This window comes from Syngnathoides biaculeatus, chromosome 9 (genome assembly GCF_019802595.1).
Source record: "Syngnathoides biaculeatus isolate LvHL_M chromosome 9, ASM1980259v1, whole genome shotgun sequence".
NCBI classification, from domain to species: domain Eukaryota; kingdom Metazoa; phylum Chordata; class Actinopteri; order Syngnathiformes; family Syngnathidae; genus Syngnathoides; species Syngnathoides biaculeatus.
In genome coordinates this window covers 24,697,118-24,714,734 of record NC_084648.1, presented here as the reverse complement: position 1 = coordinate 24,714,734, position 17,617 = coordinate 24,697,118, and the positions used below count along the sequence as shown (strand labels likewise).

Genomic DNA, 17,617 nt, shown 5'->3' with positions numbered 1-17,617 from the left:
ATTTCTCCTTCTTTAACCTCCCGTGGGGTCAACCTGACAGGATAAACCGGTGGCTGTCACACTTGAGGCTCGTTCATCAGCCGGGAAATTTACACGCATCTAATCATTAATGATTATTAGCCGCTTAGTTATAGCCTCTTGTGCTGGTGCTGTATAAGCAACAACATACTTTGTGAGGCGGCATGGTGGCGCAGCTGTTCAATCCGTGTGTGGAGTTTGGATGTTTTCTTCGTGTCTCCATGTGTGTAACCTGCCTCCTGCCCGTTGGCAGCTGGGATAGGGTCCAGCACTCCTGCAACCATTGTGCGGCTAAAAAAATGGATGGATGGATATATAAGTGTAAACACACAACACTTTACAGTTACTATTTACGGCGATGCGCGCATACAAACCCCCTGACCACCTCTCGTGCCATCCCCGCTGCCGGTTAATCGCGAGAAGCTGGCTGCTTCAACAACTTGGGGTAAAATAGTCTGGCCACACCTGCTGTATAACCTCCACATCCAAACCAACTCCTCAGAAAAGCATCAAACCAATCTCTGCGGTCCATATAATGGGATTATTGTTCGTCGTGAGTGCCACGCCCCCTCTCCAACACGACTGTGTGTATTCTGGCTGAAGCGCATAAGCTTGAACATTGTACATCATGGTATTTTTGTTTTGTTTGTTTGTAATTATTTTTCACAAAAATCTGCCAAAAAATGCCAGATAGTGGATGTTCTCTGTTCGGTGAAACGTATCTGTCAGAGATGTTCCTAGAAAAACATCTAAGACAAGTCTGAGGACTGTAGAGATTGAACTCAAACCAACCAAGATTGTCTTTTTGTGCACGGGACAGACGGAGGACACACTGTGGGAGTGCGCTACCTCAGACTGCCAAAGTGGTAGTCCCTGTCTGCTCTTTTTTATTGCATTCTCAGGTCAAAGGGTTACATGGTTACACAGTGAAAATGTTGACACAGATGGCTACACCAACAGCGCACAAACACTAAGGTACATGTTTCTTCAAGGCCGCAAGAGTGTCCTGATAAACCCACAAGAGAAAAAGCAGGGCATTGTTTAAAGACATGTTTATGGCATTTGGGGGTATCCTCCTGCGGTAGAAGGGCGTTATCTCCTCCCGGTGTTGAGGAGTATCTGCTTAAGATCAGAAGGGAAACATGCTGAGGCCAGGATGGAGACATCGCTTCCCAGTGTTCAGGGGCATCAGCTTGAGGTCGGCAGGGGGGCATAGCCTCCCAGGTGTCACTGGGTCAGACTTCAAGAGAGCAATTCAGACTAAGACTAACAGAAACAAACGCATGATAAAACAATCCTAACAGCAACTATAGTAGTAATGATATACTTTTATCATGATAACTAACATAGTAATAACTTCTTTATCAGTATCCACGAGCAATGGGGTGTCAGAACAGGAAACACTGCAGGCGTAGCAAACACTGATTGGCTGTCAGTTTTCCAGTCGGGCTCATTGGAATGTCTGAGTGAGAAAGGAATTTCGATAATACTTTTCCAATTTAGAGATGTTTCTTGGTGAAATCTGTGGACAACTCTGGCATTAGAAGAAACACTAAACCCTCATCTACTAACTTTAAATGTGCGCCCCATTCCTATTAGTTCGGACAAAGTGTTCCTTTAAAATCAATGAAACGTATTCAACACTGCGCCTCTGTGACTACACCCGCATTGTAAACGTTTTTAAACTACCTTATATTCACATTCTACAACAAAACAATGAAACTATGTGGAGAACAAAATGCGTACCTTACACTCAGAAGTCTCATTAACAAGAGGAAGTAGTTCCCCCCGCCACACAATAAGTATGTCTTCAAAATAAAGCCCGCAGCCTATTTCCTGTGTTTCACAGATCTTCCATCAAATAATTCAACGCCATTTCCCCCCCTACAATGAACATTTTTAAACACACAATTCCTTATACCATCAATTACGCTGAAAAGAACAAAAAGGAATGAATGACAGAGAAAGTGTTGCCTTTCAAGATAAAAGTGCGCTTCCACATTCTGTTCCTATTATAGCACAACAACATCACGCCATTACATTCACGCCAACTGTTTTGCGCCATTACCATGAACATGACCTGTGATTTCTTGTATATGAGGTTGATGACTCTTCCAAAACCCAAGAGTACTTCAAACACAGTCTCCACAGGTGCCACTATGTAATTCCCCTTCTACACAACCCAGCTCAACCAGTATTGAAAATATCCAACAAAGGATCAAGGTGAACATGAGGTGATCTGTCACATGTTTAACCCCGGGAAAATGTCTCAAATACACATTCAAAGGCCACGGGACACATAGTATCAACAAAGTGCACCCAAAAAGAGAAAAACTTGGTACATCAAAAAATTGTCTTGTATATTGTCAAGAATACTCAGACACACAAAAAAAATTATCTAGCGAGAGAAACTACTCTTAAAGCAATAATCTAGATCCTTGGTGCAGACATAGTCTGAATGAGCCTATTCACCGGCCTAACTGATCTACCTACTCTGGTGCGAACCTCCCCACCCAACGGACCCACAACCACCCCTGTTTGTTCAGTGGTCGTGGTGGAGGACTCCCTTAGAGGTACCGAATCTGTGCATGATGTCCTAACTGAGAGCGCGCAGCCAGTAACGGCAGACTTGACACTGTAGGTATCAAAGGATTAGTCAGACAACTGACAACTGTCAGAACGTGGCTCAACTGACCCTGAAATTGTAGCTCAGCACTTTTCTCAACCTCTGTTCCGTATGTATAGATTCTAGTGACGTCATCAAGCCGCTGATTTAAGTCACTGTGAGCCTCATCCAAAGAGACAGGTTGATCAGTCTCATCATTGCCTGGAGTTTGAGGAAGGTCAGATACCCCGTGGGCAGTCCGGGTATAACTCTGCTCTGTCTGACTCAAAGAAGTCACAGAATCCTGACTTAGCCCACAGCTGTGAATGAAAGACTCTGTTTCCTGATCAACCTCCCCCCATGATGGCTGTGGCAAGAAATTGACAGGCATGATCAGATTCCGGTGGACTGTCTTAATCCGGCCTGTAACAGGATGCTGAATGCTGTAGGTGTGTAGATTGTCGTTCTTACAACCACATACGCTGCATTTCCCCACCGATCGGCTAGTTTCTTTTTCGCTCTTTCACCTCGGTTAGCCAACAGAATCCTGTCACCCACTTCAACCTCAAAACCCTTCATCTTTCTGTTGTAAACTCTGGTTTGTCTAGCTTGTTGGTTGGTCATATGTGCCTGTGCGGGAGTTGTTGCCTCCCTCAAATCTTTCCCTGAGACTGTATGCATTTATTAACATCAACAGTCTCTCCATCCAACAGAACACTCTCAAACATCACATCGACAGACAAGCGAGGAGGGCAGTCAAACAGAAAGAACAGTAGAAACCCTGTAGTTTCATGGATGGTGCAGTTGGATGCAAAAGTCAGTGTGTTCAACATCTGAGGCCACTTTGCTTTATTACTTTTTCACACAAGTCCAGGTGACTTTTTAGTTTTTATTTATTTTGCTTTAGAAAATGAACTTTAAAAACAGGTCAACATTTTACAGTGAAGAAAATACTTATTTGAACACCCTGCTATATTGCAAGTTCTCCCACTTAGAAATCATGGAGGAGTCTTAAATTTTCATCGTAGGTGCATGTCCACTGTGAGAGAGATAATCTAAAGAAAAATCCAGAAATCACAATGTATGACTGAATTATTTGTGTGAAACAGCTGCAAATAAGTATTTCAACACCTGTCTATCAGCTAGAATTCTGACATTCAAAGACCTGTTGGTCTGCCTTTAAAGGTCCACCTCCACTCCATGTATTATGCAGAATCAGATGCACCTCTGTGAGGTCGTTAGCTGCATGAAGACACCAGTCCACCCGATACAATCAGTAAGACTTGTAACACGGTCAAGACCAAAGAGCTGCCCAAAGACACCAGAGACAAAATTGTACAACTCCACACAGCCGGAAAGGGCTACAGAGAAGTTGCCAAGCAGCTTGGTGAAAAAAGGCCTACCGTTGGAGCAATCATTAGAAAATGGAAGAAGCTAAACATGACGGTCAATCTCAATCGGAGTGGAGCCCCATGCAAGATATCCCCTCGTGGGGTCTCAATGATCCTTAGAAAGGTGAGGAATCAGCCCAGGACTACAAAGCAGGACTTGGTCAACGACCTGAAAAAAGCTGGGACCACCATTTCCAAGGTGAGTGTTGATAATACACTAAGACGTCATGGTTTGAAATCATGCATGGCATGGAAGGTTCCCCTGCTTAAACCAGCACATGTCAAGGAGCGTCTTAAGTTTGCCAATTACCATTTGGATGATACAGAGGAGTCATGGATGGGAGAATGTTTTGTGGTCAGATGAAACCAAAATGGAAGGTTTTGGTCACAATTCCACGAACCATGTTTGGAGGGAGACGAATGATGAGTTCCATCCTAAGAAAACCATCCCTACTATGAAGCATGGGGGTGTTAGCAAATTGCTTTGGGGGTGTTTTTCTGCACATGGGACAGGATGACTGCACTGCATTAGGGAGAAGATGACCATGGCCATATTTTGTGAATTTTTGGGGAACAACTGAAACTCCATGTTTCTCAGCGACAGCCCAGAAACCTGTCTGATATAGAGAACATCTGTGCGGGGGAGTGTATTTTCAGTCGAATATACAGTGAAGAAAATGAATATAAGAACACCCTGCTATATTGCAAGTTCTCCCACTTAGAAATCATGGAGGGGTCTGAAATTTTCATCTCAGGTGCAAATCCAATGTGAGACATAATTAAAAAAAATCTAGAAATCACAATGTATGATTTTAAAAAATACTTTTATTTCTATGTTACTGCTGAAAATAAGTATTCAAACATCTGTGAAAATCAATGACCCAATGATCAATGACCCATCCTTAACACCGTGCTGTCGTCCTGTGCCATGAGCAGGAAAAGACACCCAAAGCTTTATGCTTCCATTCCCATGTTTCACAATAAGGATGGTGTTTTTGGGATGGTATTCTTCATTCTCCCTCCTCCAAACATGAAAATTAATAAATTAAGACCATAATGTTATATTTTGGTCTCATTTGATCTCAACTCTCTCCCATGACTTCTCTGGATCATCCAAATGGTCACGGACAAACTTTCTAAGATGGGCCTGGACGTGTGCTGATTTATGCAGGGGAGCCTTCTGTGCCATGTGGGATTTTAAATCTTGACATTTTTTTTGTATTACCCACAGTAACCTTGGAAACAGCGGTCTTACTTCTCTTCTGGTTGTTGACCACCTCCTCCCATGTAGTTCTGGGGTGATTCCTCACATTTCTTTGGATCATTGATACACCACAAGTTGAGATCTCGCTTGGAGCCCCAGTCCAAGGGAGATTGACAGTTATGTTAGTTATCTTGTGGCAACTGTCGACACCTTCAAATTCTTGGGAATTACAGTCAGCAAGCTGCTGAGTCAGTCCTACAAAGCGGTCATCCAATCAGTACTGTGTACCTCCATCACAGTCTGGTTTGGGCTCGCCAGAAAAAAGGACAAATTCCGACTGCAACGGACAATCAAATCAGATGAACAGATTATCGGCACCACTCTACACACTTTTGATGACTTGCACGCCACTCGAATTCAGACCAGCGCGGGTCAGGATTCTTTCAGACCACGCACATCCTGGCTACCAGCTCTTCCAGCTATTTCTGTTGGGAAGACACTACCGATCAATACATATAAAAACTAGCAAGCATTCAAACAGGTTTTTTCCCTCGTGCAATTAAGTCATTAAATTCTTGATCAGTGAACCTGCTATTTTTCTATATACAATATAGGTGGCACGGTGGCTCATATAGTAAACCGTTGGCCTCACAGTTCTGAGGTACCGGGTTCAAGCGAATGCATGTTCTCCCTGTGCCTCCAGACACTCTGGTTTACTCCCACATTCCAAAAACGTAACATTAATTGGACACTCTAAATTGCCCCTAGTTGTGATTGTGAGTCCGGCTGTTTGTCTCAATGTGCCCTGCGATTGGCTGGCAACCAGTTCAGGGTGTACCCCACCTCCTGCCTATTGACAGCTGGGATAGGCTCCAGCACTTCCTGCGACCCTCGTGAGGATAAGCGGTGATGGATGGCTGGATGGAAGTTGGTGGACCGCAGTTTGACCGGCATGTGATTAGCTATTTTTTGGTTATGATTATGGAAAAGCAGCAAGTGAAAATTTATTTTGGCAAAACAAAAACAAAAAATGGCTCATGATGAAAAAAGGCTAGCCTGAGTTATGCCAAAAGTGCATGTTCAGAGCTTCTTCAGATACGGCGAGCGCATTTACGTTGAAAGTCATCAACACCATGAGCTATGTCAAAGGAAATTCAGTTACTCTGAAAACATTTTTGGGATATAACACAGGTAATGTTTCAGTATCTAATTATAATAAGTATGAAATTTACTTTGACTTGATCAAAGTTCTAACGTTAGACTAGTCTGTCCATATATCTAAATGCGGACGGTCATTTTCCCCGTGGTATGCGTTATCTTGTTGAAAACTTTTCCCCTCTACATGCTTTAGGAAGATATAGATCATCTACTGCTAGCTTTCATCGATTGATTGACAATAGATACCGCCGTAAATTCCGCTAGATTATAACAATACATCACGATTATCGACAGGAATGTTTGTTACACTGTTTGTTACGGCTTGTTGCCACTAACGCCGATTATGTTGAACTAAACTTTCAGCATTTTCAAAGCATTGCTGGTATAGACCGTTTGTGTTTATTCCTTGACAGCCCAGTGCATTTAACTTTTCTTCAGATAAAGTTTGTCAGATCAAGAATTTTTATTGATGAAAAATTTTAAATACCATTTTATATCATGTTCTACCAATATCAGTTAAAATTGGAAATGAACATTTCTGAGTTTGAAATTTTTGTTTTCTATTTTAGTTGTGTATTTGTTTTTTATTTTTAATTTACAGTTAAATTTTATTAATTCAGTAAGTTATTTTAAGGTCTTGAGATTCCATCCCTAATCACACCCACAACTTTATATGCGGGCACGACTGCTGGACCAGACCTGTAACTATATCTTCGAGCATGACCGACCACACCTGTACATTTTTCAAATGTGAGTGACTGTATATATATATATATATATATACATTTATCTATGTAGATTTTAGATCTTGTATGTCTTATAAGGAATAGTTCCTCCAAGCAGAAATGTCTCTTGTTCTTTGTTTTTGCTGCTACGATGCTCGTATGTTGTTTCTTGTTCTTTGTTCTGTAAGTAGTACCAGGGCAGCACCGACTGCCGGAGAAAAGTTCCTTGTGTTTTTACACACTTGGCCATTAAAGCCCAAGTGTCATCCCTATAAACATTCTAAAATAGATATTGTAATGAAAAATACATATAATATTATTCACTTCAATGTCTATACACAAAAATAAATGTGAGCGGTAAGCGTGTCATCCATGCGAAAAGTTGCAAAAGTGTCATTCTACGATATCCAAGTGGTCCCCATATTGGCTGCATCCTCCGTCCGTGACGTCACACAGACATTCGCCAATCAATACACGCGGTGCACCCTACTATGGGAGATGAACGCGCCCCTTCTGACACGGAAGCGCTTTTCGAAAAGGAGAACACCACACAACACAGTGATGTTAACCGGAGCAATTTTACACTATTGTTTCGAGCCATATTCAGATGATATGTGATCACGGGCAAACCGCATCCCCGTCCGATCCACTTCCACGGTGGAGATGAACCACCGCGGCTCATTGCAGCTGGCCGGTGCGGCTTATGACGGATGTATTGTTTGTATTAGAGCGTGTTATATTTTTTCTTCAAGGTCAGAAGGGTATTTTATGCCTCGTGTTCCGTGACAGTACGCCCCCCCAATAGATACGATGCCATACAGAAATAGCAGCTGAATGATGTCCACGTCCTCACGCATCATACTGGAGCAGTGATAGAGTGCATTGACTGGCAGTAAGGACGACCAATGACGGAAGAAATCGACCGTCCTAGCTGCCCAATCACTGGCGCTGTCGGCGCCTGTCTTGACCAGACCGGGTCCGGGAGCACAGCTTCAGTATCAAGGAGCTGTCCGTTGTGCTCAAGCCAGGCTACAACTACTGGTAAGCAGACCAGACGCTCGTAGAAGCAACAATTAGGAGCCCGCTCGCGCTGGAAGAAATAAGCAGTAGCTGTGGCACACCAACACACACCCAAAAGCGACCAAAGACGAGTGTGACATGGGCAGGCCTGTGATGTAGACGATGCGATCTGCGACGTGCACGCCTGATCTAAGGCACTTTCCTTGCGTATCAGGTAGCTGTGCTGAAAGCCGTTCATGACAATTTACACACAGTAGTGACAACCAACAAAATGTAATTCCAAAGCGGATCTGTTTATATGCGAGTTTTACAATTTGATCTAAGTGTAGCTGACTTCAGAAAACCTAATTAATTATCCAGCTATTTATCGGTCGGTTTTGCTATCATGCACTCAAACGAGCACACGTTTCTGTTATATTTAAGGATAAAATCAACCAGTCTGTGCGTCCTGATCGGTCGCTTACGAATAAAGTGATTGACGAGAGACGCACAACAGAGCCGTCTGTTCCACCTTTACTCGGGAGTATCCTAAAAAATAAAAATAAAAAAGGCGTTTTCGTGTCAAATAAAAACACAATAGCGGAGATTGTGACCTTCGTGTGTCAAGCGTAACAAGTAATATTGCACCATTTTGTAGACCTGAGCTCATTTAATTGAACCACACGGAAGTCATAATAGACTCATTAACCGCAATTGTCTACACTAGTCAGTCCGAGAGATGTGTTTTGACTGTCGGTAGATTTTTCCATTGTTTCATTGTGTTGCACAAATCGTTCATACGGGGCTCTTATTTGATGCTCAATCTTTTATATTATGGTCAGATGGATAAATGTTGCAGTTTCTTGTGGAATTTTGCTTTTTAAAATAATTATGTGCAATTTCAAGTGAAACAGAATGACAAATTGATTCTATGAATATTTAACAAAAGAACATAGGTATGCATACTGCTGCTCTTCGAGGTGGTGAAAACTGTAAATGAAAATATATTTGTGGGCTAAATAGGACAAAGATGACAGTGGAACTTTCATTCACACCATTGAGTCTTTTTAATTTATTTTTATTTTGACTGACGACGTTTGACTCCTTGTTTTCTATTTAGGTGATTGGCAGCTTGATACATTGCTTTTCAATATTAATTTCACTATGAACATGTCTTCAATCATCGGAGATCATTTCCAGTGGTTTATCAAGGGGTAATCGAAATATTCTGGTTGACTTTACATTATTCAATCAGGAGATAAGCAGTTTCCTTAGCCAATCACTATTCTGATTAGTGCAATCCTCTTAACATGCTGTAGCTCTCTGTAATCATCTTGGCCTACTTAAAGGGGAAATCCAGTGCTTTGCATGAAAAGTGTATCCAATAGGTCATGTAATATGTACCCTTTTTTGGCAATGTGATGTTAAATCCTGTCTCATTTAATAGTGTTTTGAGAAGATTTTATTGACAATTACGAATTTTCAGGGGCGCTGCCATTTTCGCAGGTCACATGATCTAATGGGCGTATGTGACGTGTACCGTGCCGCAACAAAGGCTCAATTAGCACACCATGCCCAGCGTTGTTTTCTCATATTTATCCTCATCTGATGAAGAAATAGCAGTATCAGTTGATCAGGTAGACAGAGGAATACTTCCATACAGATTTGAACCTGTGGCCGTAATTAATGATGAATATTCGGATGGTTCTTTGGGCGGAATGACGCAGAGTCCGAACCTAGGCCAATGGCCTCCGCCGCCGCCGAAAATTTCAAGTTTTAAATTATAAAACACTTACTGTATTATCTTACTGTATAGTTACCATTCGTCACTCGGAGACCTCTGCTGGAGGCTCTGGTGATGCTTTGAGATGGGGAGTTATTTTTCATGTGTGTGTGCTTGTACCAGAATGTTTAAAATGTGTCAACAGTTAAACAATAACAATAAACAATAATATTTTTATTGCAGTTCGGAATTTAATGCAGCCCTATGGGGGCACAAACCAGTGCAATCTGTAGGCTGGTCCCAAGCCCGGATAAATGCAGAGGGTTGCGTCAGGAAGGACATCCGCTGTAAAAACTGTGCCAAACAAATATGAGCGTTCATCTAAAGAATCCCATACCGGATCGGTCGTGGCCCGGGTTAACAACGCCCGCCCCCGGCACTGCTAACCTGCAGGGCGTCGGTGGAAATTCAGCTACTGTGGGTCGAAGACAAAGAAGAGGAGGAAACCGGATCCATCGTCAGAAGAAAAAGAGGAATGCACAGAGCCTACAACTGAGTGTAGGGACTTTGAATGTTGGGACAATGACAGGAAAAGCTCAGGAGTTGGTTGACATGATGATTAGGAGAGAGATTGATATTCTGTGCGTCCAAGAGAGCAGGTGGAAAGGTAGTAAGGCTAGAAGTTTGGGAGCAGGGTTTAAATTATTCTACCACGGAGTAGAGGGGAAGAGAAATGGAGTCGGGGTTATTTTAAAGGAAGAGCTGGCTAAGAATGTCTTGGAGGTGAAAAGAGTATCAGATCGAATGATGAGACTAAAATTTGAAATTGAGGGTGTTATGTATAATGTGGTTACAGGCTATGCCCCACAGGTAGGATGTGACCTAGAGTTGAAAGAGAAATTCTGGAAGGAACTAGATGAAGTAGTTCTGAGCATCCCAGACAGCGAGAGAGTTGTGATTGGTGCAGATTGTAATGTACATATTGGTAAAGGAAACAGGGGCGATGAAGAAGTGATGGGTAAGTACGCCATCCAGGAAAGGAACTTTGAGGGACAGATGGTGGTGGACTTTGCAAAAAAGGATGGAGATGGCTGTAGTCAACACTTATTTCCAGAAGAGGGAGGAACATATAGTGACCTACAAGAGCGGAGGTAAAATTGAAAAGAAAATTAAGAAGACAAAGGTAGAGCAGAGAACCAGGTGGTGGAACCTGAGAAAGGAAGAATGTTGTGCGGCCTTCCGGAAAGAGTCGAGACAGGTTCTCGATGGACAACCGAAGCTCCCGGAAGACTGGACGACGACAGCCAAGGTGATCAGAGAGACAGGCAGGAGAGTACTTGGTGTGTCATCTGGTAGGAAAGGGGAGAAGGAGACTTAGTGGTGGAACCCCAAAATACAGGGAGTCATACAAGGAAAGAGATTAGCGAAGAAGAAGTGGGATACTGAGAGGACTGAGGAGAGGCGAAAGGAGTACATCGAGATGTGACGTAGGGCAAAGGTAGAGGTGGCAAAGGCTAAACAAGAGGCATATGAAGACATGTACACCAGGTTGGACACAAAAGAAGGAGAAAAGGATCTCTACAGGTTGGCCAGACAGAGGGATAGAGATGGGAAGGATGTGCAGCAGGTTAGGGTGATTAAGGATAGAGATGGAAATGTGTTGACTGCTGCCAGTAGTGTGCTAAATAGATGGAAAGAATACTTTGAGAAGTTGATGAATGAAGAAAATGACCAGGAAGTGGAAATGATTACTAAGGGGGAAGTCAGAAAGGCACTCGAAAGGATAAAAATGGAAAGGCAGTTGGTCCTGATGACATACCGGTAGAGGTATGGAAGCAATTTGGAGAGATGGCTGTGAAGTTTTTGACCAACTTATTCAACAGAATACTTGCGGGCGAAAAGATGCCTGAAGAATGGAGGAAAAGTGTTCTAGTTCCCATTTTTAAGAACAAAGGGGATGTTCAGAGCTGTGGGAACTATAGAGGAATAAAGTTGATGAGCCACACAATGAAGTTATGGGAAAGAGTAGTGGAGGCTAGACTCAGGACAGAAGTAAGTATCTGCGAGCAACAGTATGGTTTCATGTCTAGAAAGAGTACCACAGATGCATTATTTGACTTGAGGATGCTAGTGGAAAAGTACAGAGAAGGTCAGAAAGAGCTACATTGTGTCTTTGTGGATCTAGAGAAAGCCTACGACAGAGTACCAAGAGAGGAACTGTGGTACTGCATGCGTAAGTCTGGTGTGGCAGAGAAGTATGTTAAAATCGTACAGGACATGTATGATGGCAGCAGAACAATGGTGAGGTGCGCCTTAGGTGTGACAGAGGAATTTAAGGTGGAGGTGGGACTGCATCAGGGATCAGCTCTGAGCCCCTTCCTGTTTGCAGTGGTAATGGATAGGTTGACAGATGAGGTTAGACTGGAATCCCCTTGGACCATGATGTTCGCAGATGATATTGTGATATGCAGTGAAAGCAGGGAGCATGCAGAGGAACAATTGGAAAGATGGAGACATGCACTGGAAAGGAGAGGAATGAAGACTAGCCGAAGTAAAACAGAATATATGTGCGTGAATGAGAAAAGTGGAGGGGGAAGAGTGAGGCTAAAGGGAGAAGAGATAGCGAGGGTGGACGACTTCAAATATTTAGGGTCAACAATCCAGAGCAATGGTGAGTGTGGTAAGGAAGTGAAAAAACGGGTCCAAGCAGGTTGGAACAGCTGGCGAAAGGTGTCTGGTGTGTTATGTGACCGAAGAGTCTCTGCTAGGATGAAAGGCAAAGTTTACAAAACAGTGGTGAGGCCGGCCATGATGTACGGATCAGAGACGGTGGCACTGAAGAAACAACAGGAAGCAGAAATGGAGGTGGCAGAAATGAAGATGTTGAGGTTCTCGCTCAGAGTGACCAGGTTGGATAGGATTAGAAATGAGCTCATTAGAGGGACAGCCAAAGTTGGATGTTTTGGAGACAAGATTCGAGAGAGCAGACTTCGATGGTTTGGACATCTTCAGAGGCGAGAGAGTGAGTATATTGGTAGAAGGATGCTGAGGATGGAGCGCCCAGGCAAAAGAGCGAGAGGAAGACCAAAGAGAAGGTTTATGGATGTGGTGAGGGAAGACATCAGGGCAGTTGGGGTTAGAGAGGAAGATGCAGGAGATAGGCTAAGATGGCAAAAGATGACACGCTGTGGCGACCCCTAACGGGACAAGCCGAAAGGAAAAGATTGCAGTTCGGAATTAACATACTTCACTCGGAGAATTTTCTGCTGGAGGTGCTTGTCAGGTTTATGCAACCTAGGACATTTTAAGTACAATATTAAAGGAAGGAAGACAAGAGGAACTTTTGCTCATGAGGAGAACACGGGGGATGTGTACAGTTACAATGTCCTGCCAGTTCTGACCACATCTCCGGAAATAGTAAATAAGTAAGTTTCTTTCGGCTTGTCCCATTAGGGGTCGCCACAGCGTAACATCTCAGACGAATGCTCATATTTGTTTGGCAGTTTTTACACTGAATGCCCTTCCTCACGCAACGCCTCTTGTGGAGTCGAGGCCCCAGTGAGATATGAACTCACGACCCCTTGTACCCTGGTACCCACCGCTGTAACCACTGAGCTACAGGGCCTCAAAACATCTCCTCCTTTTTATTTCCTTAGGCCGGTCCGCAACACAACAAAGACCAAATGTGATAAACAAAGCAACCACAAGCAACTGTGACAAACAAAACCAATGTGTCCCAACATTCCCTTTAATTTTTTACGTGTCTGCGCAAACACTAAACCCATGAGCACTCCCTTTGACCACTGTGAACAACATCAGTCATATGCACTATGGTCAGACCAGCATTATCTACTGAAGTTACATGGCTCGTTAAAATATTCAGATTACAGCATTTACATTCCCATCAGAACATTTTAAGAACAACTTTTTTTGCAAACTTCCAATGAAAATGTCAACAAACAAAAAAATACATTGGTAACCAAACCAAGCCCACTATGAACTATACATTTTAAAAGTCGTTTCCAACTTTGTTATTTATTTATTTGTAATCAACGATATCGACATCTGTTTTTCTTGGTGTAAAACTGAATTATTGATTGCAAAATATCTTTAGCAATGCATATTGAAAGGTGAATGATGCTCCCAAACAGTTTTATGGTTAATGTTATGTTGCCTCCTATATTTAAAATACGGAATTACTTTTTTGTGCACTGTATTGTCTGTGATTTCATCCTCGATCAGGCAGTGCCAAAGTGGAATTTTAACATTACACATCATCACATCATGAACTTTCTACTTTGGCTTCAGACCAGACCTTTCTCACTCAAACAAGAGAAAATCTTGTCCAGTATCACCATTTTTTCTTCTATTATTTACATACTCTGACATTCATGGCATTTTAAAGCAACAGCTTTTCTTTTTTTTCTTTTGACATTATTATCGAGAGTAAACATAAGCAGCATGTCTAGCTCATTTTTGCTCTATGTTGCCCAGTAATTATGAGTGTACTCCTTTGGGAGCGGAGGGGGCAGTGTCAGGTAAATTCGGCAGAAGAGTGTGCGACAGAGCAGCAGTTTTTTGGAAGAGAAAGTTCTGCGTGCTGTCGAAATGTTCATTAAACATTGCGTAAAAGAATCCAGTGACTTCTCCTTTTCAATTTTTAGTACGTATGTGAATTCTGCCATTGGATGTAGCAACCAGTGATCCCTCACTCATTGAATCACACTGCGAAATTCCACAGACTAAATAGCTGTATCTTATACTTTCAATTTGTGTTGGATTTTTTTGTGCGCAATACAGAATATCTACGAGAGAGACCACATCAGCGGTGCGCAATTGTACACGCAACAGCTTAGGTGGAACATTTGCTGACGTGTTTTTTTTTCTTTTTTTTTGGCACGCTTTCATGCGAACCACCAAAACTGCCTCGCAATCGACACATTGAGCATCCCTGATTCAAGTTATAATGGCGTGTTACAAAAGCCTAACTTCTGCCATCTTTCATCATATCCAAAAGTTTTACTTTTTTGCTGATCGTCATCATCTTCCGCTTCATCTTGGGTGCTCCAGAGAAAGGTTTCACATCAGCACAGTGCTTTGGAGGAATTGTGAACATGAGAGGTTAACGCGCAGACAGCCAACTCCATAGAAAATGGCATAAAGGAAGGACAACGAAAAGCGTGGAATGGAAGTTGCTGGATGGAGCTTCTCGTTGTTGTTTTTTTTTTTTTTGGGGGGGGGGGGGGTGAACGCAAAGGACTGAAGCCGCAAAATGAAGCGAGAAATAGCCAGGAAACCCTTATCGTCACAAAGGTCAGGGAATGCTGGAGCCTATCCCAGCTGTCATCAAGCAGGAGGCAGGGTACACCCTGAACTGGTTGCAAGCCAATCGCAGGGGACATTGAGACAGACAACAGTCGCACTCGCAGTCACACCCAGGGGAAATTTAGAGTGTCAAATTAATGTTGCAAGTTTTTGAAATGTGGGAGGAAGCCAGAGTGCCTGGAGAAAACCTGTTTAGGCACGGGAAGAACATGCAAACTCCACACAGGCAGGCCGGGATTGGACCCTTGACCTCAGAACTGTGAAGCCAACGCTTTACAGTTACTCCAACGTGCTGCGCATATATATATATATATATATATATATATATATATATTATATATATATATATGTATTTATTTATTTCTTTTTTACAGTAGGTACAGAAATGATTCAGACACCTCGTAATTTTTTCTCAACTTTTTATATTGCAGTCATTCGCTAAAATAATTTAAGTAATTTTTTAAAATGTTGCATTCATGTATTGTGCCGATGGAAAGATAACACCTAAGAGTAAGATAAAAGCTAAAATAAATTTGCAAAGTATAACTTTGAAAGAATACAGAATTACTTTACACTATTAGCACCACGATGTGTCAAAAGATAGAGTACATAATACAAAGACTGCTGTTGTAGAGTCAGATACTAGTATCATGTGGTTTGATTCCAAGTGTTTTTCTTGTAAATCAGCCTCTAGCATGTGAGGGAAGTTAATTTTCTAACCAGTCTTTTTAAATTGTTTTTGCATGCATATTTGTCTAGGCGAGGATGGCCAAGGTGAAGCAGGTGGGTTTGCTGGCAGCAGGCTGTCAGCCCTGGAATAACGACGTATGTGCTGCAAGTGGAGACCGCTTCGCCTACTGTGCTACTCTTGCCATCTATGTTTACCAGGTAAATGGTTTCTGCATCACTGTTTGAATCTGTCTCACTATAAAACCCAGTTATCATTTTCAATTTTGAGCAATATGACCAGCGAGCTGTTAATACAGTAAATGCAGCTACTACTTTCCCATTGGGCCAACCCCTAAAAAGCACTTTGGTCTCATGTGGGTGAATGGGGAAGAGGATGTGAGAGATTATTACTTCTTTTCTTATAATACTATTTTATATTTTTATGTATGGATTAGAGACGATTGCACTAAAGAGACATCAGGAAGCAGCGCTAGAGGTTGCAGAAATGAAGATGCTAAGGTTCTCGCTAGGTGTGAGCAGGTTGGCTCGGAATAGAAATGAACTTATTACAGGGACAGTCAAAGTTGGATGTTTTGGAGACAAGTTTTGAGAGAGCAGGCTTCGATGGTTTGGACATGTCCAGAGGCGAGAGAGTGAGTATATTGGTAACGAGAATGGAGCTGCTAGGCAAAAGAGCGAGAGGAAGACCAAATAGAAGGTTGGTGGATGTTGTGAGGGAAGAAATGAGGGCAGTTGGTATTAGAGAGGAAGATGCAGGAGATAGGTTTAGATGGAAAAAGATGACACGCTGTAAGCGACTCCTATCGGCACAAGCCGAAAGGCAAAGAAGGAAGGAAAGTCTCCATGGTGTCAGCAAAGCTCTCCCTCACCGGAGTAAACTTCACTGTTGAAACCCAGCACCAGGGCTGACTCCAGAGGGGATCCCCAGTGATCCCCACATGGGCAAGGGATACTTAGCAAAACTTCCATCCATCGATTTTATGTTTCCGCTTATCCTCACAAGGGTCGTGGGAGTGTTGTAGCCTATCCCAGCTGTCATTGGGCAGGAGGCAGGGTACAACCTAAACTGGTTGACAGCCAATTGCAGAGATGGAAAAAGATGACACACTGTGGCGACCTAATGGGACAAGCTGAAAGGAGAAGAAGACCATTTTATATATTTTTTTGTGGCACTGTCGGCCCTTGATTACCATAATTTCAACTCTCTGTATGTGCTACGCGTATTGTACAATTCACAATAAAACTACCTTGTACCTTTTATCTGTCTCTTGTAGTTAGACCAGCAATACAATGAATTCAAGTTGAGGTCCATCATGTCAGAACATAAAAAGACGATTACAGCCATCAGTTGGTGTCCTGATAACCCTGATCTGTTTGCGTCAGCCTCAGTTGATAACCTGCTCATTGTGTGGAATGTAGCTGAACAAAAGGCTATAGCACGACTGGACAACACTAAAGGTAGGTCGGCTGATCCAAGATGTGTTATGTTTTCCAAAAGTTGTACACCATCACATGTCCTTTCATTCAGGTGTCCCTGCTACAGTCAGTTGGTGCTGGAACTCAGCTGATGGAGTGGCATTTGTCTCTCAGCGTGGCCCATTGTATATATGGGTCTATGATAATTCTGACTCTGGAGTGACAGTGCATAAAGAGGCCCACTCTTTCCTGTCTGATATTTGTCTCTTCAGATGGCACCCCACCAAAAAGGGAAAAGTGATATTTGGACATACTGATGGAAGTTTGTCCATTTTTCAGCCAGGTAACGATGTTTCCCTAATA

General features: G+C 42.7%; 1 protein-coding gene across 6 annotated transcripts in view; it reads left to right on the top strand.

The window, feature by feature from the left end:
* The window catches only part of wdr17 (WD repeat domain 17), a 128,742-nt gene that overhangs the window by 8,411 nt on the left and 102,714 nt on the right, over window positions 1–17,617 (top strand). For 3 of the 6 annotated variants that reach the window (XM_061829772.1, XM_061829770.1, XM_061829773.1), the window contains 3 exons: window positions 15,908–16,036; window positions 17,113–17,296; window positions 17,367–17,597. In XM_061829772.1, coding sequence (XP_061685756.1) covers window positions 15,914–16,036; window positions 17,113–17,296; window positions 17,367–17,597 — 538 coding nt within the window. In that variant the 5' untranslated portion in view covers window positions 15,908–15,913. The other 3 variants (XM_061829768.1, XM_061829769.1, XM_061829771.1) reach the window with 3 other exon arrangements.